Raw genomic sequence first — 26,215 nt, forward strand, 5'->3', positions numbered from 1 at the left:
ACATTGCATTTACTTTCTGTGCCTTGACTAACACGCATGAATCCATGACAAAAATGGCTCTGAGCACTATGGGACTTAACAGCTATGGTCATCAGTCCCCTAGAACTTAGAACTACTTAAACCTAACTAACCTAAGGACATCACACAACACCCAGTCATCACGAGGCAGAGAAAATCCCTGACCTCGCCGGGAATCGAACCCGGGAGTCCGGGCGCGGGAAGCGAGAACGCTACCGCACGACCACGAGCTGCGGACCCATGACAAGAATAAATAATTTGAAGAATCTCCTGTGAAAGGAAAAAGAACAGGATATGACACTTTAATTATAGTGCGCTGGTTCAAAAACAATGAAATTAATTTTGTGCCACATTGATGTATTGCATACTAGTGTAATAAAATACTCACAAAATAAAACCGGTTTTGTGTCTCCACTGCTATCGAGTGTGAAACACAAATCGTAGACAGATTCTATGGGTCACCACTCAACAACATTAAAGCATTTTACATCGTCGAGAGTGAGGAGTGGAGCAGACGTTGTTGGCAGAGGGCGAGGCAGCACAGTGCCTCAGCTCCTGCCAGTAGGCAGTAAACAGGTCCCAGAGAACTAAGACGCATGCGTTTTTCAGAGGCAGATGGTCGGCCAAGAAATCTCTAGCTAAAATATTGTTGAACCAAACTGTTATTACCAATGTGACAGAAACCGAAATATTTTGTAGATTCGCTTGAAATACACTCAGAGCTTCAGCACCGAGAGGAAAGGGGCGATAAGAATTTTGTTGATGTCCACTTTCGGTTGCCAGGCCTCGTAGTAGCTAGTCTCGCGTTTTACCTCAAGACGGCGGTCGTAGACAAGAGTGATGTACTCAGACTGCAGTCAAGACTTCGTCCAGGAAGTGCCGCAGTCTACAATGTTGCCAGATCGAGCATATTGCCGGACATATAATTCTTAGGGGAGCACGACTGTATTGTCCACTTTCCCTGAACAACTCGGCGGTCAGTTTTTTGTCTAAGGCTGTATCTACAGCTCATATTGCACAATGAAGACCCAGAAGAATTAAAAAAAACTAAATTAGTTTATGAGAGCAACGGTAGCTACAGCGTTCGAAGTATTCATAGTATTGTATACATGTCAGTAAATGCCTTCCAATACCCACTTAAGGAAGACAACGAAACACAGTCTAGCTTCAATATTATAAATACGCCTCAGTTTTTGGATGAACTCAGACTTAGGTTGATAATCATTTTGAATATTTAGCAGTACTGTATCCATTGGTGTTAAACTCATTTTCAACCAACGGTTCCCACAGCTACAAGAACACTACCTGTGATACCTCTTACACAAAATACTTACGCAGTGCTATCAGATGAAAAGATCAACCTGACACTTGCTGTGGGAATTTTGTTTAATAACCTTTGTACCTGGATAAAGAGATTTTCCTATTGTAGATATCTATGAACGTTGCTGCATAAGACGATTAACGAATAAAACTAAATTCCATCAGCTACGACAATGTTAGAAGAAATCGTCTTAACGGCACTAAATTGTGGTTTGTGAATCGTTTACTGGTCTTACTCTGCCGCATTTCGCTGGTTGGAAGGTAAAAAGCTTGCTGACAAATTTCACAGAAGGAAAAGGGGGAAAAATGTCTCCCACTGCAAGGTCATGTTGTTTTATTTAAACGATTACAAAATCAGCTAAAACGAACAGTGAGGTTGTCAGTATAAGCATATTATTGTTCTCAGTATGATGTTGCACTGCCCAGGCCGGCTGAAGTGGCCTTGCGGCTCTAGGCGCTGCAGTCTGGAACCGCGAGACCGCTACGGTCGCAGGTTCGAATCCTTCCTCGGGCATGGATGTGTGTTATGTCCTTAGGTTAGTAAGGTTTAACTAGTTCTACGTTCTAGGGGACTAATGACCCCAGAAGTTGAGTACCATAATGCTCAGAGCCCTTTGTACCATTTTTTTGCAGTGCCCAGGGCCTGTAATGATAAAGGGCCTGTTTACATAGGGCATATTGTATACAGAAGTGGAAGCCAGAACACCACTAATTTATACAATCCGTATGCATTGCATACACACAGAAATTACTGTTACAGTATACTGAGCCCAATCAGTGAATTGCATATTTTCCGGGTGGAGAAAGAACAGTGGCAAACAGTCTTCGCTACATTAGGTTACTTAAACTGGTGTCACTCTGAGCTAGAATTTATGGTCAGCGACTAAGTGTAACGTCAATGAGTGGGATGTGGGTTTTGCACCTGTGAAATACTTTCCTACATTACAGAAGTGAATATTAAATTTGAACTAATATTGCGAAAATTTTGAACTTGGTTAGCTTAGAATGAAAATCTTTCTGTTTATTGCAAAGGAAAACAATTGATTTTCTGAAACACTCTCTGTCATATACAACTTGTCACATCGACCAAATCATATGGAAGAACTGACAGCGACGTATATCGGAAGGCAGTAATGGCTCTTAGTTTCGCAGTATTCGACAGCCATTTCTAGGTGCAAGTAAATGAAGAAAGGCAGCGCGTTTTTGCTATCGAGTAACGTCTTCATAAATTTAGTTTTAATGTAATCAACGAGTAATTGCTGACATTTGATATTAACATGAAAAGGATTCCGTAGACAGGGAAAGAACCTCTTCTTGGGCAACTACTTCTATAATGACCAAAAGCCATTAAATTATCTTCAAACACATGTGTTCCAGCAGCGGTATGAAGAAAATGATAGTAATAATGACGGTAATAATCGAATTATCCGGTAACTTCACACTCCACAGTGGATTTTCTCGAAGTAAGACATTTGCTGAATTAGTGAAAATTTCAAAATGGCTTCACATCGAGGCTATGATGCCTAGAAGAGTCTTTACATCCGGCTGACATGAGAATAGCATAATCTCCGCGTTAGAAGCTTGCTTCTACTTAACCATTCAATACACTCGCATTTTTCCCACAGTGACTAATTTTGTAAGCTAATCACATCATCCGTTACAGCACACTCCTGGAGCTGGGAAATGTGGCCACATTGGTCTGGCTGAACGAACTATGACAGGTGCAACGCATGGGTTCAGGCATTTACTTTTAAGAGGAATCCGCATTAAGCATCACGTTCCTTCATTACCAACTGGGTGGAGGCGCTTTACGTTGGGAAATGACATAGGCGGAAGTCATGGTAAACAGAAATACTGTCACCAGTAAACTTACTTACATCAGAAAATTTTGCTTTATTTGATGAACCGATAGGCATTTATAGGAACAGGGCTCTTATTTTACTGGCACTCGATTGAACTAGAGACGTTGAAAAATTTGGTGCTGGACTGTGATTTCGAGGATCTGAATCTCTCGGAACAGAATAGTTCAATCATTTCGTTCCTTTTTTCCAAGACTGCAATCTTCTCTAGATCTCCTCTAAAGGTAAGAATGTGGGTCCGAATCCTGATCAAGTACAAAAAAATTCATAATTTCATTTCAAGCCCTATTACGTGCACACCGGCCTGGTAGTGAAAATTAACGTGCATTTTTAAAGTCTGTTCATGTGTTGCCAACAATCGCAATAGGTGTCGTTATTTCTGGTCAAACACGCACACATCTTACTATTGGAGACTAAGCAATTGATACTTAAGTTGTATTCGTGAATGATAAAGAAGGAAGGTATGTGTGGAGTTCGATTGTGGCTCAGGCACAAAAATTTTAATCCTTATTTTAGATTCAAACACCTAGCAGATGGTGAGAGAAACCGATACTTAACATTTGATTTCTCTTAGTTAACAATCCGATTACGTGTTGGGTCCGTATCAACGTCACAGAACTTCACATAAAGCGCTTCATCTTTTAATGCATGCACACTTTGTCACTTCTGAATGGAGGTATATTAGACATCTTTCGTGGTTAGTGAACAGAGACGAAAGGGTCTTGATAGTCCCAGTTTAAAACAAAAACTGTCGTCTTTTATTTTCAAGTTTAGGTTTCGTTACTGATATTGGCGAAATTTTCGGTAGTTCACGCCTTCTCATGGCTAGTCAGCAAAATGATATGATTAGATTTGATTAGATTAGTACTTGTTCCATAGATTATGAATACGACATTTCGTAATGATGTGGAACGTGTCATTTTATTGAAAGATTTCTTTTAATACCATGATTTAATTTATTTACAACAAGTATTTACTCTCTCTCATTCTTTTTTATTTCTCTCTCTCTCTCTCTTCTCTTCTCTCTCTTTCTGTCACACATACACACACACACAATTTCTTTTTTTATTTTTCTTTGTTTGTTGCCCTCGACTATCGCCGAGGCACAAAAACGTCTGTCAATGAGTTTCTTAGTTTTGGGTACACTTGCGAAAGAAATATAAAAACAACTATAGAGTTACTGATTTATGTTGCTTAGTTTGCAGTCAGTTCTCAGTATTATTAGTAACTACGCTCCAGTCCGTAAACCTAGTTACAGAAATGTGAATCGGAAGGATTACGTTTTCCAGGCTGTAGCAGCCACGTCTTTGAGACGCCAGCTATGCTCACTTCTCAGCCCGCTGTAGGATCACATCGGTTCGTCTTCTTCCTGCTGGTAATGTAATTGAGATTTGGCGACAAGGCAACGTATGTTTGGCAACTCTGTGATCGACGATTTACTTCCTGGTGTGCACGGAATCAAGCCTCAAAGTTCACTTGATTTTTCCTGTCATTTAGATTGAATAATCTGAGTTATTATCGCTTGAGGTGTAACAAAAGATTGTAAATTTACGGTTTTCAGCCCAGGAAAGTCGTTGCACGTGAAAATCGCAACTAATCTCATCCTTTAAATAGCGGTTTATGAGTTCTAGCCACTATTGGCTCAAATGGCTCTGAGCACTATGGGACATAACATCTGAGGTCATGAGTCCCCTAGAACTTAGAACTACTTAAACCTAACTAACCTAAGGACATCACACACACCCATGCCCGAGGCAGGATTCGAACCTGCGACCGTAGCGGTCGCGCGGTTCCAGACTGAAGCGCCTTTAACCACTATTGACCTTATAAAAGGAAGTGTAAACACATGCATCTTCCATAGCCCTGTGGTAACGTGCTGAGCTGTAAAAAAGCGGCTGTTATTGTTTGCGGTTTCAGTCTCTTGACTCTAACGTTTTTATCCCTTCTGTGAAAGAGCTACCAGCAGTCAGATCAAACATCGATGAGGAAATCGCAAGGAAATACTTTCTGCTCATAGTACAATGGTGAAAAACTTAGAATGCTGCACAACAGGTAACGCCTCTTTCCGGTGCTGACAAGCAAATTTTGGGTTTCCAGGAATACATAACTTTATTTATGAAATACCGCATTTGCATACCAATTGAGTATGACACAGCATACCAATCAAACACAAACCCAATCGAAATCTAAGTGAATAGTATTTTACTAATTCGTGCAGATAAAGACACCCTTGTGTATAGATACTGAGGTTTATTGAAACAGAGTTTCGTTGTAAGGTTATCATGGGTAGTTTTATTTCATTTCTTATAATACAATGCACAATTTTCGTAAGGTTTCTTTTAGTGTTGTTAAAACAATACCAAACACGAGAGAGAAATTAATCATCAATGATATATGCGAATTCTCTGATGTTACCTATAACAGTCCGACAATGCACATGCAGTTAATTGATTACATGCATCTAGAAAACTTGTTCTGAATTAAAGCTGTCAAACAAGGTTTGATGAAGAATAAAATGCCATTACCACACGACAGTTAGTGTAGAAAATACCTTTCTTACGTATTTTTTCTCGATGTGGCCCGCGCGGGATTAGCCGAGCTGTCTAATTCGCTGCAGTCACGGACTGTGCGGCTGGTCCAGCCAGAGGTGTTTGTCCATAGGATAATTTAATTTAAGTAGTGTGTAAGCTTAGGGACTCATGAGCTTAGCAGTTAAGTCCCGTAAGATTTCGCACACATTTGAACATTTGGCACGATGCGTTCTCCCCATACATAATACAAAATTTTCGAGATGCGTCTACTTCCTGGCCGTCTATTAAACCTGAAAAGAACAAAATGTCGCAGAAGTTAGCTCTTTTTCCACATGCGACTACTTTGGGTTGAGAAGTGAAGGGAATTATGTTCAACGTTCCATTAGACTGATAACTTCTGAGAGACAGACAGTTACAGTTTTTCTTATGCACTGCACGGCGTTTTCAACAAACAGATAGCGCAATAGAGTAGCTCAAGTGGAAAGGAACACTTCCTATTTAAATTTCTGCATCCTACACTGTTGGCAGTTCTGTGTAGGTGGCAGTTACGTGATTTTATTTCGATGATTAGAAAATAGAGTCGAATGTATGAACTGGGTAGCCGAGGCAGCTAGTTCATGGCGATTCAGTCAACCAAGTAATGGAATGAACTGAACATGCTTCAAACCACTACCGGGAGCCTGTGTGTCAGAATTCTCATCCAGTGTGGAACAAAATTTTACGATAGAAAAATGTTTCACAGAGAAGAGGATTTGGTGGTCTATTGGGTTGATGATAGGTTCCTGTGTAACCTCCCCCTCTCTTATCGACCTTAATGACAGTGAAAAATTGAACCGCGTGTACCTAACGGAAATTTGGGAGAAGCAATCGTCACCGAAGTTAATCTGTCGGTAAAGAGGGAGTAAAGGGTTACATCTAAATGAAAGGAAAATTGCAAATGAAACTGGTGGAAATTAATTTTGAAAAGGGGTAAAGTTAATAAAGAAAGTAAATGTGCAGCCGTTACGTTAACAATTAACTAGCGGTAATTAGATATTTGAGATTTGGGGGAAATTACGGTCGCCAGTCCTAAGGACAATTACTATAGTAACTGAAAAAGAAAGGTTATTACACATATAATTAGCACTAGAAGCGTGGCAACTGAAGGTTGACACGTGTAGTGTGAAAACTGAAAGTTTGTCAGAAGTAATAAATTTCGCTACACTCTGACTTAATTTAGCAAAAGAATTAACAAAACCGGAAAATCGAAAGTTAATACTGAGCTTTCTTCACATCGAAATTCAGTAAAATACGGTTAGTCTTGGACTACCTCATCAATCATTTCAAAAGCTACTTGAATCTACGCAATTTAGAAATAAGAGATTTAACTTTGAACTTGAATTAAATGATTCTGAACAATTAACAATAGTAAAACTTAGTATGTACCAAGCTGAGCTGCAGTCACAGGTAAGCTAAAATACGGTAACAAAACTCGCACTCTTAATTTGTGCTTGTGTAATCTAAATATTGTAGCTAGCTATGTATACCTTAACTGAACTTTGAAATTAAAGCAGTGAAATCGAGTGATGCTGGCGTTTGAATTTCAACGACACTCGGGTTCATTCCGGAAAAGGAAGGGAACCTGCTTGGTAATGCAATTAGGACAATGAGCAACAAAGGTTCATGCTAGGTTGTTGTAATTCAGTTATGAAAATGGAAGAGTTTGAAAAGCTGAGGTCTGCCATACAGTTCTAAAACTTCACGTGCTTCCAGTCTTCCTTGTTAGTTGATTGAAGGTTTGAAGCCGTCGATCGAGGAGGTGGCGACAGTCACTCACTGTCGGCCGTCGCTGTTGCAGAAGCTGGATGTTGGCGCGCCTTCTTCTCGACACGGTCACCAAGCGAAACGGGCTCTTGATGTGCGCCAGCTAATGCTTCCCGTCCGCACACCGTGTCAGAAACTATAATAGCAAGTCGAGCGCAATTACATGCTGCCCAACCCCGAAAGCGCTGCAACTCGCGGGAGCGTCACACAACACACCTGCTCCACTGCACCACCCCAGCCAGACTGCCCCTCTGCCCGTGGTCCACGCGACAGAGTTAACACTACCAAAGATGCTAAACACTTTGGTTCTGCACACGACCTATCGATGTATTCGTTCGATAGCATAGTTTTCCCTAGGCCAGACCCAGCGTATAATACAAATAATATTCACAAAGCAAACCAACATAAATGGATATATATATATATATATATATATATATATATATATATACATATATAAAATCAGTAAATCAATTACAATATATAAAGACACAGTAATGTCATATCTTCAGGTAACAGCCCGCAGCTCGTGCTCGTGCGGTAGTGCTCTCGCTCCCCACGCCTGGGTTCCCGGGTTCGATTCCCGGTGGGGTAAGGGATTTTCTCTGCCTCGTGATGGCTGGGTGTTGTGTGCAGGCCTTTGGTTAGTTAGGTTTAAGTAGTTCTAAGTTCTAGGGGACTGATGACCATAGATGTTAAGTCCCATAGTGCTCAGAGCCATTTGAACCATTTTTTTCAGGTAACAAAATAAGAAAAAAAATGTATAGTGCAGCAGATGGAAATAGGAGGATATGCATTTCCGGCGTTACACGTGCCCCACATTGTCTGAGGATGTTCGTGTAACCTAAACAGAGTGAAAAGAAACAACGGAAATGCATATGCTCAAAACATCAACAAAATTTTGCATTCGTCTAATTAACCATAAACCAATTTTTAGACCATAATATTTGAGTCGAGACACTCCTAATCTTATTCCACTCTGTCATCTTACACAAAAGAAGACAGGTTGACAACATATTAAAATTCATGGAAAACATAGAAAACGGTTTAGCTATTCTAAAATCATCAAAATTCCTAACAGTAACAAGAAATGGAATTCTTAAACAGAGTACATGGTCATAAAAAAACAGGTATATCAAAATACGCAAATTAATAATTAATTACATAGAATACACATTTTATATAACCTTTTCATAATTAACTTTCTCGTCATTAGAGTCCACTTAATGCTAAACAAGAAAATAATATACAGCAGATCGACAAAAACATAAATATTGACAACAGAATTCTTTCACATCAGCTGTCCGGGAAGAAAAACAACTCCCCCTTCCGTACACGCAAGTACAAAGAATGCCGACAGCGGCACAAGAGCCGACAGCGGCACAAGAGCCGACAGCGACTCCGCCTCGCCAGTATTGTTGCGCCCGCCTGTGCGGCACGCTTGATCTCACTCGCCTGTGTAACGGCATTTCCAGAACGTCCGTTTCACTGAATTCTTTCTGAAAAACCCACTCCCGAGTAATCTCAAGGAGTCCATTAATACTATCACAGTGGATAACTCCACACTGTCCATCATTACACGCTTGTACTTGCCTGAAACTTAAAACTGCGTCAAAATACATCGGCAATGACTAGTAAAACACACATTCATGAAATCTTACAGCTAGTTACAAAATCATATTTACATACCTTAATCTACTGTGACTCAGCTGAAAACAAACTAGCAGCTTGGATTTTTCAGTTGGTAAATAATCACTCTCTCTTAAATCATTAAGTAAAAATTAATTACTTATTAATTACAACTTCTTTAATGTCCTCTTGGCCAGGCGAAAGCATGGCAATCTAGCAAATCGTTTAAATCTTACACTCTATATTTACATACTGTACAAATTACCCATTCTGTGGTATTAATCAATCCTAGGTTGGTACAATTTCAAGTCTACAATGCTCGTATACCTAACAGTTTTCCAGAGCTTGGATACTCTAAGCAATAAGCATTTGTGTGAGGTATACCAACGTCTTTATATGGTCCATTATAAACAAACTTAAATTTAGAGATTTCATTGTCTATCTCCCTCGATTTCTCATGGGCTTTTACAAGTACTAAGTCTCCGATTGCAAACTTAGCAAAACGCGGTTTAGCGTCATGACGACGTATGCGAGCATCGGCTTTTAGCTTCATTATTTCTCGCAAACGATCTTTTTTCACACCAGTACTAATGTCAATCCGTGGAGGGAATTTGATTATCTCTTGCACAAGTCCCAGTTTGTCTGAAAACACACTCTTATTCCTCTTTATTAGTTCATACAGGCATCGTCTTTGTTCGTGTGTTACGTTTGACAAACCATCTACAATACTTTGCAATTTACTTTCTACACTATTGTCGATGCCGAGATTCCTCACGTTGCAGTAGTTCAAATTCATACCTACGTCAATAGCATCCGGACAGTTAACAACGTGTGTAGGCTGGTATTGCCTATGCACACCGTCTCTTGCCTCGTCAAAACTAACCACTATTGTTTTATCTTGTGACGTACATGTCAAAGTTTTACTTTCGCAATTAATCACTGCACGGTACTTTAATAGCCAATCTAACCCGATAATTACTTCCATAGTTAAGTCTGGCACGACGACAAACTCTTGTTCAAATCGTGCCCCACATATCTCGAAGTTGACAAAAATCTGTTTTGTGACCGGTTTACTGGCCTTCCCAGTAGCACCGATAATTTTCACTCCTGTTACCGGCATAACTACGATGCCCGGTCTGTCTTTCAGTAACTCAAATATTTTCCCAGACACAGCACTCAATTCTGCACCGGTGTCAATCAACACATTTAGTTGTAGGTCGTGCATACTAACAGGCACTACTATCTGTCTACACTTGTCCTCGACTGTTTCTTTATTTTCCCACAGTAAATCCTCGTCTATATCCAGGTCATTCCAGAAAAAACCATCCGGCTTTGATCCTAAATCCGGCTTATCTGGCGGCCTTTTCAGCCTCTGTTCACATACAGTTTTAATTTCAACACGTTTGTCCTGAGGCTTAGTCTGTAGCTTCGCCTCCAATACCGAAACCTTTTCCTGTAACTCGTCAACTAGTGAGTGTTGCTTTGCTATCAATTTGCTAATCGTCACCTTCGTTAATTCCTCTTTGGTCAGATTGATCTCATCTGCCAATCTACCTGGAGGAATGTGCCCAGTAGTATCTGCAATTACTTCCTCTAGATCTGCTCAACCCACACTGTTATCGTCTGACCGTATAATGTCAGCTCTAACCTCATACACGCTGTAATCTATGTGCTTTTCTACCAATCGTGTCCGGCTATCGCTAAAATTTTCGTAATCATCCTCCTTAATACTCTCGCAATGTTTAAACTGGAGATTTGCGTCGGGTGGGTCGGCTACTTCTACCACTACAACTTTCGGTAAGGCCTGCCGGTTAGGGCCAGAACTTTCCGTTCCTACTTCAACATCTAACTCCTGCGGGACGGAACACGACGAATCTTGCTCGTGCTCCCCATTAACATCAACTATTTCTGGTAAAGTCTGTCGGTTAGGGCCAGAACTTTCTATCACTTCACAAACACTATCTTCCTGTGGGACGAGACGCGGTAAATCCTGTACGCGCTCCCCATAAACACTTGTCCCATACATGCCCCAGTTCTGCTGTGGGTGTTACAGCTGCCACTTTATAATCTATTTCCGGAACACTACTTACATTGTTCTCACTGACAGTGAATGTATTTTCTACTGTCGTGTCTACAGCTGATCTACTACTTGTGGGCGCACTCCTTTCTCTTAACACTGGCACACTCTCCCACCGTTGAAGATTCCATACGGAATTTTCGTAACGACGACACCTGGGTTTTCTCCTGTTATTGGGCCTCCAAAATTTCTCCACGCCAGGTCGGCCCCTCACCGGCGCGGCTAATGGTTTCTCTGTCTCGTCCCAGCAGAAACGCTCCCCGGATGCTGCTGAGGCGGCTGATCACACCCTCTGGCGTTATTACTATTCTGCGAAGCCCGTATCACGCTAGTATGATACTGGTTTCCGTAATTCCTGTTACTAGTTGCATTGTACCGATTGTCATTACGGCTCGAACCACTATTGTTATTGCTGCCAAGATTGCGGTATGCATTATTCCCATAGTTATCATTATCGTGGTTGCTGTGGTACCCGTTGTTGTTACCACGGCCTCTACAACTATCGCGATTATTGCGCCAATTGTCCTCGCCCTCAACTCTTTCCAGGAAATCGTTGATTATCCTGTAATTGCTTCCTATGTAGCGTTTTGTATCATCTGGAAGCTTCTTGTAGAGTTCCCAGACTATTTCGGATTCCGTGCGGCGATCACGCAAATATTCCAACTTGCGGATCCAGCCCTCACAAAACTCCTTCATCGAGCCGCGCGAATTCGCATCGAAAGGCCTCGATACGACAAATTCGCGCCAGACACTTTGCTGTTTTTGCTCTGACCAGTATTCAGCCAGAAACAAATTTTTAAACTTGTCAAAAGTCAGGTTCGTAATGTTGAGGTTTAAGCCCCAACGTTTGGCATCACCAGCCAACACATCAAATACCGCATTAATTTTTCTCTCATTAGTCCTTGATCTGGGTAAAACTCTTTCACAATTTTTAATGAAGTCCGTCGGGTGTATACCACCTTTTTTCAAGGGGTCGAACCGCTCCTCTTTCGTCAACAATTCCGAACTATGTGCACAGATTGGCAGATAGCTCTGTTTTTCGTCAAGTTTCTTTTCTAATTCCGACACTCTCGTAATTACTTTGCAAGTGGTTGTCGCAAGCGTTTCTACTTCCCTTTTTTTCCTTCGCAGGTATTAGCCTGCTTCGTCACTTTGGTATCTACTTCGGATACTAAAGCCTTTAAAGTTTCCACCTTCTTTTGATCCTCTTTTTTCACTAATTGAATTTGTTCCGTCACCTTATTCTCGATGATCGGAGCAACTGCTTCTCCTACACTTTTCGCATTCTGCTAATTTCGGAATAAAATCGAGCATTTATGCTCGCAATTTCCGCCTGAACGCCTATCATTTCCTGTTTAAGATTACCGATTTCGGTATTAATCACAACAATATCTTCTTTGATTTTATCAACTTTTGTATTAACAACTCCAACATTGTTGTTGACAACATTAATAGCTTTGTTCTGGTTGTCTAGCTTCCGTTCAATTTTTTCAGACTGAGCTTCTTGCTTGGCAACCTGAACTTCTTGCTTGGCAGCCTGAGCTTCTTGCTTGGCAGCCTGAGCTTTAATTTCTGCCGATTGACTCTTGATTTCGTTAATCAAAACATTCAATAAATCAGTTAAATTCCCGGAAACTAACGGTTTTACTTCCGTAGCGGCTGCCTCATTAATTGTCCCCCCGTATTCGCCATGAAGGGATTCAAATTTGATTTTCACTTTCGATTCCGAAACATTTTCTAAAGTTTGGAATTCCATTTCTGCTCTTTGTTGCGTTTCGGCGGTCGCGTCTTTCATGCTAGCCGCCTGCCCCTGAACAATGGGTACCGCGGTGCGCGTTTCCCACTGTTTGACCGATTGTTCCGTATCCAAGTCTACCAAATTTTGGTAATTGTTGCCTTCACTCTTTTTAATAATTTTCAATATAAATGCCAAATCTCAAATCTAATTAGGATTCCTCACACTAATATTCTCGCTGACGTATCGACCATTTCGTAACCAGTACTTTGTTACGAGATTTGCACAATGCAAAATTCGTGTCCAGAACAACCTCAAATCCGAAGATTGCAGGTTCGAGTCCTGTTACTGTCGCCACGTGTAACCTCCCCCTCTCTTATAGACCTTAATGACAGTGAAAAATTAAACCGCGTGTACCTAATGGAAATTTGGGAAAAGCAATCGTCACCGAAGTTAATCTGTCGGTAAAGAGGGAGGAAAGGGTTGCATCTAAATGAAAGGAAAATTGCAAAAGAAACTGGTGGAAATTAATTTTGAAAAGGGGTAAAGTTAATAAAGAAAGTAAATGTGCAGCCATTACGTTAACAATTAACTAGCGGTAATTAGATATTTGAGATTTGGGGGAAATTACGGTCGCCAGTCCTAAGGACAATTACTATAGTAACTGAAAAAGAAAGGTTATTACACATATAATTAGCACTAGAAGCGTGGAAACTGAAGGTTGACACGTGTAGTGTTTAAACTGAAAGTTTGTCAGAAGTAATAAATTTCGCTACACTCTGACTTAATTTAGCAAAAGAATTAATAAAACCGGAAAATCGAAAGTTAATTTAGTGATTGAAGTTAATAGTGGGCTTTCTTTCTGAAGCACATCGAAATTCAGTAAAATACGGTTAGTCTTGGACTACCTCATCAATCATTTCAAAAGCTACTTGAATCTACGCAATTTAGAAATATGATATTTAACTTTGAACTTGAATTAAATGATTCTGAATAATTAACAATAGTAAAATTTAGTACGTACCAAGCTGATCTGCAGTCACAGGTAAGCTAAAATACGGTAACAAAACTCACACTCTTAATTTGTGCTTGTGTAATCTAAATATTGTAGCTAGCTATGAATACCTTAACTGAACTTTGAAATTAAAGCAGTAAAATCGAATGATGCAGGCGTTTGAATTTCAACAACACTCGGGTTCATTCCGGAAAAGGAAGGAACCTTGCTTGGTAATGCAATTGGGACAATGAGCAACAAAGGTTCATGCTAGGTTGCTGTAATTTAGTTAAGAAAATGGAAGAGTTTGAAAATCTGAGGTCTGCCATACAGTTCTAAAACGTTACGTGCTTCCAGTCTTCCTTGTTGGTTGATTGAAGGTTTGAAGCCGTCGATCGAGGAGGTGGCGACAGTCACTCATTGTCGGCCGTCGCTGTTGCAGAAGCTGGATGTTGGCGCGCCTTCTTCTCGACACGGTCACCAGGCGAAACGGGCTCTTGATGTGCGCCAGCTGATGCTTCCCGTCCGCGACACCGTGTCAGAAACTATAATAGCAAGTCGAGCGCAATTACATGTTGCCCAACCCCGAAAGCGCGGGAGCGTCACACAACACACCTGCTCCACTGCACCACCCCAGCCAGACTGCCCCTCTGCCCGCGGTCCACGCGACAGAGTTAACACTACCAAAGATCCTAAACACATTGGTTCTCCACACGACCTATCGATGTATTCGTTCGATAGCATAGTTTTCCCTAGGCCAGACCCGGCGTATAAATACAAATAATATTCACAAAACATATCAACATAAATGTATATATATATATATATATATATATATATATATATATATATATATATATATATACAAATAGTAAAACAATTACAATATATACAGACACGCAAATGTCATATCTTCAGGTAACAAAATAGGGAAAAAAATTTATATTGCAGCAGGTGGAAATTTCCGGCGTTACACCTGTACCTGTGGTGTGAGTTCAATTCCAACTTCTGCTGATGGGTTTGATAAGGAGGGACAGATTCTCTTCTTGTGGTGTGAAATTCACATTAAACATGATGTTCTTTCTCTACCAAGTAGACGTTAAATTGAACCGTAATAACGTCAGGAGTCGCATCAAGTACAAACTCTATCAGCAGTAATCTATCTTATACTAGTTATTTATTTCTAGTAAGGAAACAAAAGCCATGTAGGGTCACAGGACACTTATTTCATATTTTATTTGAGCTTTTGTATGTCAATGAAATTGGTTCTGAACTGGGAATGCAACTCAGACTGCCCTTAACGCGGAATTTGATCCTTTCGTGACAATACAGCTTGACTACAATTTGTTGTTTGTTCAAAACAGCAGATTCCTTAACATCTCCACATATTGCGCGTGAATAGGTTCGAATCCTGGCTCGGCACTAAAGTTTCCATTATGTATTATCAAGCTCTAGCATGAGAACACCCATCTTCTGGTGGATAATAATTTAGATTTTGAATGTATTTTTATTCGTTGTCAACACTAACGATATCTGACGTTTTTGAGGCCCAGTGAGACACAGAACTATTTACGAGGTCACTGTAAGTTCAAGGATGTTATTCCGAGCTGCAGGTTGAGAAAAATTCGGTAGCTGACGTCTCTTTGTGTGCAGTCAACAACAATATGTTTCAAATTGCTCTAAGCACTATGGAACTTAACATCTGAGGTCATCAGTCCCCTACAACTAGAACTACTTAAACCTAACTAACCTAAGGACATCACACACATCCATGCCCGAGGCAGGATTCGAACCTGCGACCGTAGCAGCAGCGCGGTTCCGGACTGAAGCACCTAGAACCGATCGGCTACAACGGCCGGCCAACGACGATATGTGTGGGGTCGATTCCCAATCAGCGCTGAACTCTTCGTCAGTTTCCGTCAGTCAAGAAGTCTTTGCTTAGTATGCATGACCTGGGTTTGAATCCATATGCAGAACGAGACGGTTCGCCGTATCATCTGACGTTCATACACATTCTCAACTAGCTGCTCGTGAATAACTTAAATTTTTAATGTCATTTTGTGTTAAACATAAAGTACGGTATGTTACTTTGAAGAGGAAATCATGAATACGACGTACTAATTACGTGCATTACCTATCTGACATAATAATGAGAGTGGTAGAATTCAGGTATGTCATTTATTGTAATAAATGTGTGCTTACAGGCATTAAGGACAGTCTTATCTGTGATAAGGGGTTCTCTGATATTTGTAATGCCTTGGTGTTACTTTATATTTTGAGTTATTGCGATACAGAGCAGTGTTTTCTAGTGGTGACTTGTTGGAACCATTTTCAATAGTCAAACGACTGTACCAAGGAGCGATTAGAGGACCTGCTAGACAGCTGCGTTATGTGCGTTGCATGCGAATCAATCGAAATGCAATTCAGGTCGTTCGGATACTTTTGAGCACGACTGTACATTTCAAATGAAATACGAAAGTGTGAAGAAAATATTTTATTTACATCCAGAATAAACTGCTGAAAGTAATGCTTCTAGAACGTACGTTGTCACTCGAATACCATTTGTATATACAATCTTAGAGCCTTATTACTCTGTCAAACATCTGAACCAAGTATGAAGACTGAACGATTTTGGCCATTATCTCATAAAGGCATCAAAGCGTCATTTGTTGGAGGAGAGCTAGCTTCTATATAGTCTTCTGAATCGCAAACACATTTTTCCCAGGGACAGGCAGTGACTTGATCCCATTTTTTTTCCTTAGCGCCAAATATGTGACCTCCGATTGCTTTCCTTAGTGTTCCAAACAAAAGAAAATGGTAGGGCGATAAGTCCAGACGGTAGGATGGATATTCGAGTGTGCTCCACAACATTTCGTGAATTTTTGTTGATTTCGGGTAGCTGTGGACGGTCGAGCGTTGTCATAAAGCAGGATCACATCAAGGCTTGGAAAGACTGCCTTTCCTGACAAGACGCACGTTTTGTTCGGTAATAGTATGCACCGTTCGTGGTACGGAGGGCATGCAGAAAATCGATGAGACCTCCTTTAAAGTCTAGGCGCTACAGTCTGGAACCGCGCGACCGCTACGGACGCAGATTCGAATCCTGCCTCGGGCATGGATGTGTGTTATGTCCTTAGGTTTAAGTAGTTCTAAGTTCTAGGGTACTTATGACCTCAGCTGTTGAGTCCCATAGTGCTCAGAGCCATTTGAACCATTTTTTAAAGTCAGAAAAGACAAATGGTTCAAATGGCTCTGAGCACTATGCGACTTAACTTCTGAGGTCATCAGTCGCCTAGAACTTAGAACTAATTAAACCTATCTAACCTAAGGACATCACACACATCCATGCCCGAGGCAGGATTCGAACCTGCAACCGTAGCGGTCGCCCGGTTCCAGACTGTAGCGCCTAGAACCGCAAGGCCACTTCGGCCGGCTCAGAAAAGACATGCGCAAGAATCTTAGACAGTCACACTGGTTCTCAGTCGGCGTTGGTGTGCTGTATTCTCAACTGTTTCTCGTCTTCTCAAAAACTGTACCATTTGTAGACTTGAATCTTCTTCAGGATGCTTTCCCCGTCCGAACTGTGCCGCAAACGTTTTCAAAATTTCGGACAGTTTTAGACCCTCCGTGCTGTGAAGCTTGATCATACAGGACACGTCGCTTAAATCCGGACAGACGAAGTTTTTAAAACCAAATTTATGAAAACAAAATATAAATGAAAACTAAAATCCTTTCACATATAATCAATGGTATCTTTCAAGAGTAACAGTACTTGATGCAACCTCCTTCAGCCGCAGCGACTGCCTCCAATCTTGCCCTGAAGCGACCGCAGATACTCTTTAAAACAGCGCCCTCCATATTCGCTAATGCTGCTTCGATAGCGGTGCGCGGAGATGCGACGTTAGGGTGCCACGTCTTATTCGTAACGTTTTTGACTGTGCTCCAAACACAGTAGTCTATGGGTTATGCGGGGCCCATAACTCTTTTGACCAGAACAAGTCAACGTCATGCGAAAACCAGTTTTGGACTAAATGGTTCGTATGAGATCCTCCGTTGCCATCCGATACATTATTCGCTCGCTGACAGTCAGTACTGACACCGGTTTACTCAGCGGTTGCCGCGGTTCCTCCGAAATCAGCGCCCCTCGCCTTCCCCAGAATTCTCCGAAGCATCGTAACCAGCAGATCTCGGATACCTGAAGAATCGAACTGTTTCAGTGGGCGAACGCCCATCGAGACGACTGTCGAAAATCGCGGCTCTTCGATTTACTCCGCACTCGTCCGTAACATCTCATTCGGCCACAACGTCCAGAACCTGTACACTGCCGAGTACGAACATTCTTATATGGAGTAACATTGCACGTTGGCTGTCATGTATCTATGTCTACGTTGTGAGGAAAACGTCAGGTTGCTATACAGCGCTTAAAGGCCTGTGTCCTACAGACCAATGTAGTATTGCTCAGATGATTTTGCTTTAAAATTTGCATCTACAGTAGGTGGACCACTGTGTTCAACATCTTTTCAGTAGCTGACACTAAGCCCTGCAGCTGACATACAGTTAAGTTTTACACTTCGCTACTATCATGAAATGTAAGTCGTTTTTCATCATACATGTTTCTGATATTTTTGAGGCTTACTGTGCGACTTGATGCTTTGAATAAGTGTGCTTGATTCTCAGATGTGCTTGATTCATGATGGGTGCAGACAAGATGAACACGTTTCTGTGGCAACTGTGTTTTGGCTATGACTAAGGCAAGTTACTGCTTGTTTTAACAGCTGTAGTCCATTCAACAAATAAAGTTTTATGGTGAAATTTTTAACAAGATCATAGCACATGTTTCTCCTTCAGTTTCTGAGTCAATGCATGTCTTTCCATAGAAAGATTAATATGCTTCTGTAATTTTTGTTTAATTTACCTGCATAATTTATATGTCGGCTGTTTATCATTTCAAACCTAGGAGAAATTTGAATTTCCAATAATTTTATTTAATTTGTGTTAAAGAATAAATATGCTTCCAGCATCTTAAAATTTCATAACATTTTTAATTTAGGTCACATTAGCTGTGATGCAGCTCCGTCACAAACAGCAGATCATTTTGTATTGGTATATATTATTCATATTGGTATTGTACACTGCCAATTTTCCAGCATTTTGGGCGTTCAGTATGAGATGGCATTACCATACTTTCGTCTACATTGGGTCTGAGAATTCCTTTAATGTAGGCTCAATAAATTCATGGTTGTCTCAATAAGAGCCCATATATGTGCAATATTCATGGCCAGCTTAAAATTGGTTATGCGCATTTTGTCACACTCGTCATGCTGTGTCGTGCCACAAACCAGTTCATGCTACTCATTGACGGTTGTGATAACACAGATTACAGCAAATCTCTGTCATGTTGCATTATCTTCTACTAAACACACATTTCATTTCTTCTCATGTTTTCTTACTTGTATATTTGTTTGCGACGATGACGCAAAATACTTTGACTACTTGCTTAACGCAATACATCCGTGATTCTGCATGCCATGTAATTCGACAAGTCCTTAGTAGGTTTCCAGAGGTATCTGAAATAATGTGTCTTCGCACAGACCATGCAGTTCTATGCTCTTGGTGGATTACCAGAGGTATATGACATAAGATATCTGTGCACCGATCATGCAGTTCCCATGTATTATGCCGCTGGTAGGTTGCCAAAGATATCTGACCTAAGATGTCGATGCAGAGATCTCGCAGTTTCTGGAGGTATCTGACGTAAGATGTGTATGCTCAGGTCACACAGTTCCCATAAATTATGAGCTGGCTGTTGCGGGTGCGGAGCTGGCGCCCTATGGATTCCCAGATGTGTTCCATTGGCTACAGATCAGGTGAACTTGGTGGCCAAGACATCAACGTGAGTTCATTATCATGCCCCTTAAACTACTGTAAGCATAATTCTGGTCTTGTGGCTCCGAAAATTTTGGTGCAAGAAACTATCGCCTTCAGAAAAAAAAACATGAAGAATGAGGCATGGATTGATGCAGGTGGTACAAAATAATGTTCATTAGTCCAGAACTGTCGAATGCCTTCGATTAGCATCACAGGTCCCATGGAAACCCATATGAATATACCCCATACCACATAATTGCCTCCACTGGCCTACGTCTGTGGTGCAGTGCATGGTTGATGGTGTATCCGGACATGATCATATATTTGGTGTAACAGAAAAACGTGAATTATCTGGTCAAGCTTCACGTTTGCACTGAGCCACTGTCCATTCTCGACGATTCTAATCTGTCAACAGATGAGATTGTTGGGTCAACTTAGGGACAAAATCCGGATCGTCTACTGCAGAGCCCCAAGTTCAATATCCTGCATGCTGTGCTCTGTAACACTTGTGCCTGTCCCAGCACTGTACTCTGCCCTCAGCTCTGCTACAGATCTCCATCTATTGTACATCACCAAGTGGGAAACCCCACCTCCAAGTCCTGTGATGTGGTGTGGACATGTAATACAACATCACCTACTTGTTCTTTTACTGACCTACAAGCACTTTCCATAGAAACTTGCGACAGTAGCACATCAACTGCCACCCAGCCCTGCTGTCTCTGGGATGTGGACTCTCCATTTTGTGGCCCAGACAGTTGCTGGAGTGACTCCCCCATTTGTGTCTGCTCCACTTATACAGGATGTAAAGAGTCTACATACAGACATTATTTTAATATGTAACTACTTCAGTGTGTTAGTTGGTTTTTCTCTGCATCTAATAATCTTCCTGCAAACAAATGACAATTTACTGCCTGATGTTTCCTGCATGGTCGTAACTGCATCATGTAGTGGACTACACCTGCCAGTATAGACAATTCATTTTGTCTCCAAACATCCACACTTAAATGCCTGAGCAGCTGCACAAACGAAAATAAACATCAATGACTTGCTTGTGTCACGTTTACTTGGAGATACTAATCAACCTAAAAACATGCTGCTTATAATACCTAAAATTATTAGTCTACAAATGAATTAAATACTGATGTAAAGTTTTTCAGTACACTGTCCTCAGTAATTGACAGAAACATCTGCATTTATACACCTAACATCCTGTATCCTTTTCTTATCTTGTCGCATGCACACAATATCACCAGGCGACCTTCAGTCTTGCGATGGCCAGCGGTCATGTTTTAGCTCATCAGTGTATATATGATATGCTTGTCTCCACTAGACAGGTTGACAATAAAGTAAAACAATTTTTTAGTGTTGTTGATCTGGATTACCATCACAGCTTTTAACAGCTTATGTGTCTGTTGATATAGACCATGTCATACCTCACAATGCTTAAGGTTCCAGGTCACGATGGGTCATAACGAAATAAACCAAGGAATGATTGCCCATTTCTACATAGTATAGTGTTCTTTTGGAAGTTTCACTCTGTAGTCTATTTTTGCGATTCACATATGTCATTTTGCACAGTTAGAAAGTGTACGAACCAATGAATCCACATATATATAATACATATATGTGTGTGTGTTTGCCGCATGACCTCCTAAACCACTGGAGCACTCTCAACCACACTTGGTAAACATATTCTTTACTGTCAGGCAACAATAGCTGTGTGGGTAAGAACCACCTACCTAACGTAGTTCAGGAGATATGACATCACAAAAATGAAATGCGTGGAAAAACGCGGCATCATGCATGAAGTTTAATTTTTATTTCTTCTGTACTATTAACTGTATTCGCAATAACTTCCGCAGACGGTATCTACATACGCTGCTAAATGCACCTATAAAATTATTTCGTGACATCACACGTGGTTCAGGAGATATGACGTCATAAACACTGAAATTCGTGAAAAACTGCCTCATTGTGCTTGACGTTTAAATGTATTTCTCCTTTGCTACTAATTGTATTCTAATATATTTTCGAGACAATACCCATATACGTCACTGAATGTATCTAGTCAGATACATCATTGTACAACACATAGTTCAAGAGATTTGACTACATAAACACTAGGATGCATGAGAAATTGCCTAATCATGCATAAACTTTTAATACGTTTGTTCTTTACTATTGAGACACTCGTACAGTCGAGTCAGTTTGAGGAAATACCTTTGACAATTTTCAACTGCTAAGGGCAAACGACATAGGTGAAAACAGTAGCCATCTATAGAGCTATCAACAGGCATTGCAATAGAGACGTTTACAAAATCGCGTTGTAGACGCGCGAAGCGCCTGGGCCCAGTACGTTGAAACTGTACGGGATCGTTTCTTAATTAGGATACTGTAGTTATGCATTTGTAAATTACATATATTTCTTTATACGATTGTTTCATAACTTCGAAGCTGTTTTCACCAATACATGAAAATGAATTTTCTTCAATAGTTCACTACAAACACATTTTATTTTTTGTTTTCGTTTCTAATAGAAAATTGGGAAAATGGGTACCGTGTGAATGCCGGTTTTGTCGGTTAACACTGGTACAACACCTAACCTTTACATGCTATTAGTTGTATACCTCATTGTGGGAAGCGGAACTGTTGAAAGGTTCTTTTATTTTGTATACGTCTTTGCTATAAATCTCATTATAGTCCAACATGGGTTAATAACATGAAACAGATGAAATAAATTGGCTACGTGTGAGTAGGACTCACGTACTGAGGGTGGACTGCAAACTTAATTGCGTATATAGATAGTTTAAGCATTACGAGAACCAATGATATTGACGATTTTGGCCTATTATTGACATTGCTATTGACAAAATATGGTTGCAGGGATCCCAAGACTTTCAATAATGTTTTAGTTATAAATCTGAAGTCGAATAACAAATGACAAAAGAAATATTTTTCTTCGTGTTGTATAGTTACAGATTAACAGTTTAGGATTTTTCCTTTATTTGTACTGTGAAACCTTGCTTCTTTCCAAATTTCATGGTTCCAAGTCATCGGGAAATAATCTATAGGTTCCGATGAGTGAGATTTCCAGTATGAAAATATGTGATAAACGGCCGCATCTTTTCGCCGTATTCACTTACAAGCTTAAAATTTTTACACCGTGAAGTGACCATAGACTTCAGTATGTAACATAAATCTGAACTTGATACGCCAACCTGTTACAAAGAAAAGATGTATTAACAGACGGACAGACAAATAGACAGACGGATAAAAAAATAAAAAAATATCTTTTCATGTTACACAATTATTAGAAATTAAGAATTTTCGTTTTTTTTTTCTTTGCTTGTACTGTGGAATCTTGTTTCTTGCCAAATTTCATGTTTCTAGGTCAACGGGAAGTACACTAGAGGTTTCGATAAGTGAATTTTGCGAATATGAAAATACGTAACATAAATGGCTGTATCTTTTGATTGCAGCGACTTAAAGCTTAAGGCTTGTACACCGCTGAGAGATCAGAAACCCTTAATAGCTGACATAAATTTAACCATGATACGTCGACTCGTTCCTGAGAAAATGTTCCTTAACAGTCGAAGAGATAGAGAGGCAACCGGACAACAAAACGGTATTGGCGCACTGAACCCTAGTATTAGTATCTGGAACATACAACAGAAGGATGCGTGTCAGCTATATTATTACGTTTCAGCAAGTATCCACAATTGATCCTGTTGTGTTGGTACCATTTATTAATTTAATGTCGAATCTGATAAGTATTATTGATCACCAAAAAATAAAGAGAATGTGACTTTTTTTCTGAAGACAAATCGTTTGCAAGCGTTGTAGTAGAGCGTCGATGTTCACGGATTTTGCCGTTCCTCTCAGGACGTGGAGGAGTTCGTTTCTCCGTACCAGCACAGTGAGGACCCAGTGAGCGACTTCCGCCAGCTGCTGCAGAGCGTGGGCTACCAGGTGCTGCACTGCGACGTAGCGCCGCAGGTGCTCTTCTTCCCGAGTGAGATGCAGCGCAGAGGTGAGCAGCTCCTTTAGTGTCCCAGAAACAACTAGTTACACGTGTCTGGATGTAGCTAACACCCAAACCTCCAGATGTCAGACGCTCACATCTGTACCAAATGTTGTATGCCGATAGTGTGTCAAACAAAACTCCGATTTAGTTCGTACTATGTTCTGTCGTCGAGCAGAACGGCGTAAACGTTAATTAAATGTAACACTAGAACTACGGGACACAAAAAGCAGTACTACGAGTAACTATCACGTATATTTCCCGTGGGGAAGTTGGTAGAGCCTCAGATTATCATTCCGAGGATAATGGGTTCAAAGCCCAATGATATCAAATTTTTACTATATTATGAGCGAAAGTGTTATATGGGACAACGTCATCTTTAGGACATGTAAAAGGGCCATTTGGAGTTTACAGCATTGTTCTCTTGGAAGTCTTCTTTCGCTTCGTTTCTTTGAAAGTAGTAAACCTATAGAGTGAATTTCTAATTTCACAGAATATACAACCAGAACTCAAAATAAAGAATCGTTGCATCACACGTGCAGAAGTAATAGTATTGATAATAATAATAATGATAAAAGCTGTAATAATAATAAAACTAATAGTAATAATAATAAAGAGTGTGATTCATTCAGGAACAAAGGCTTCACAATCCTGGCTGCATACTAAGAGGTGTGTGAAGCAAATTGCTTTCGTTCACCAAGAACATTTGATGAATCTCACATCTGCGCATGCACCCTGTAGATTGCAGAATGAAAGCTTGTGTCTGAAACAGAACTTTGTTGAAGCTTTAAAGCCATTATCCACCGGTAATGGTGGGAATTAGGGAATCGTGGAGAACCCAACTGATTTTTTGTGACGGACTGCAGCTTATGAAGATTTTTCCGTTGTTGCTGACTGATCTCTTCCGAAGAATCTCGAGCAGCATCATACATTTTACGCGTCATATGCTCGTACACTCTGAAGAAATGAAGATCGGACGGTTGATAAATAAAGATTGTGTTTGCTGGAAATACGTCAATTGCGATTTAGTTTCCTGGTAGGTTATTTTGTACGTGCTTCTCAAGAAAAACACTAGTGTCTTTGCAGGGCCCACAAGAAACCAATATTAGCAATAGTTTGTCCTATATAAATTTCACGCGTAAACACTCAACAAGAGTTGTGATCGGTGGGGTGCGAACGCGTGACCTTTGGTACGACGACCTCACGTTCTACCTACCCACCCACTCAAGATCTAGCAAACAATAGCTGATAGATAAACTTTTCCTCCGCTCCGTATTTCTGGTGTTATTTTTAATTACCGTTTACGCACTTAGCTCGAACTAAATCCGTGTTTCGGTTGGTGCTCTATCGACATACAATATTTGGTACCGATCTGACTGTCTGACACCTGGAGGTTTGGGTGTCAACAGTAAAGGTTGATCAAAAATGTTAATCAAATGCCATTGTAGACAGCCTGCCTCACTAGTCGCTTATCTAGAGTGCATTCTTTGATGAGCATGTGTGCAGGTTAATCATAGAATGCTATTGGTGATGAACCCCTCAATGTGGTGTTATAATTACTTGACTTGCTGGACTGGCCTCAGGGGATGTCCTCAAGATGCTTGTCCTCAAGCTGCGATGGAGAAAAATTTTCTCGCTGCAAGATTGGCCTCTGTTGGTGATGAAGAGGTGAGCTGTCGTTAGGCCCGTAAGGAGAAAATTATTCTCGCAACTGTTCTGGACAACGTATTGTCACCCCGACAGTGCTACTGGTAGACCAGTTCCAGGACGAGCCTGTTGCAGGACCGACCCAACTACTAGTAGAAGGAATCATAGGGGCAGTTATTGAGCCCCATCTGTCCTCCCTCCATTGGGGATAAACAACAAAACACAATACCCAAATATCAAAACTCACAGGGAGGAATGGCGTGAGGGGTGAGCTGTACCAATTTACACAAAGGTGGCACTTTTCGTTACACATTTATTTTCGAATACAAAAATGGCATTAACCTGAAGACAATCTTGATTAGGAAATTTTTGCTCTGTTTACAAATCACAATACTATCATGCACCTGGTAAACAAAGTCAGCTGCCACAATTACCAAAACATAAGCTCATTTAAACATTGTTGTAGTCGTCGTCATCGTGCCTAATCGAGGACCCTGAACTCTGTGTACTGTAGCTTATATAGCAGACTGCTTTTCCTATTTCATTCTTGGGTGTGCTTGTTGCACTGCTTACTTGTTGTTTTTCCTTTTTTTGCTCTTGTTGTTTTGGGCGCTCGTAGCTACTCACGCAGCAGGTCCGTCCACATCGTTGTCGTTTGCCGTTGCACCTAGTTACGCAGGCCACTGACGAGACAGCAGCTACTCTACAATTTT

At 40.7% G+C, this 26,215-nt stretch overlaps 1 protein-coding gene across 1 annotated transcript in view; it reads left to right on the plus strand.

Moving 5' to 3' along the window:
- The window catches only part of LOC124775283 (juvenile hormone acid O-methyltransferase-like), a 47,064-nt gene extending 21,064 nt beyond the window's left edge, over nucleotides 1-26,000 (plus strand). The window contains exons 3-4 of the mRNA XM_047250120.1: nucleotides 23,717-23,864; nucleotides 25,969-26,000. Coding sequence (XP_047106076.1) covers nucleotides 23,717-23,864; nucleotides 25,969-26,000 — 180 coding nt within the window. The remainder of the gene's footprint in view (nucleotides 1-23,716; nucleotides 23,865-25,968) is intronic.
- Nucleotides 26,001-26,215: the final 215 nt, after the last annotated feature.

The sequence above is a fragment of the Schistocerca piceifrons genome, chromosome 2 (genome assembly GCF_021461385.2).
Source record: "Schistocerca piceifrons isolate TAMUIC-IGC-003096 chromosome 2, iqSchPice1.1, whole genome shotgun sequence".
NCBI classification, from domain to species: domain Eukaryota; kingdom Metazoa; phylum Arthropoda; class Insecta; order Orthoptera; family Acrididae; genus Schistocerca; species Schistocerca piceifrons.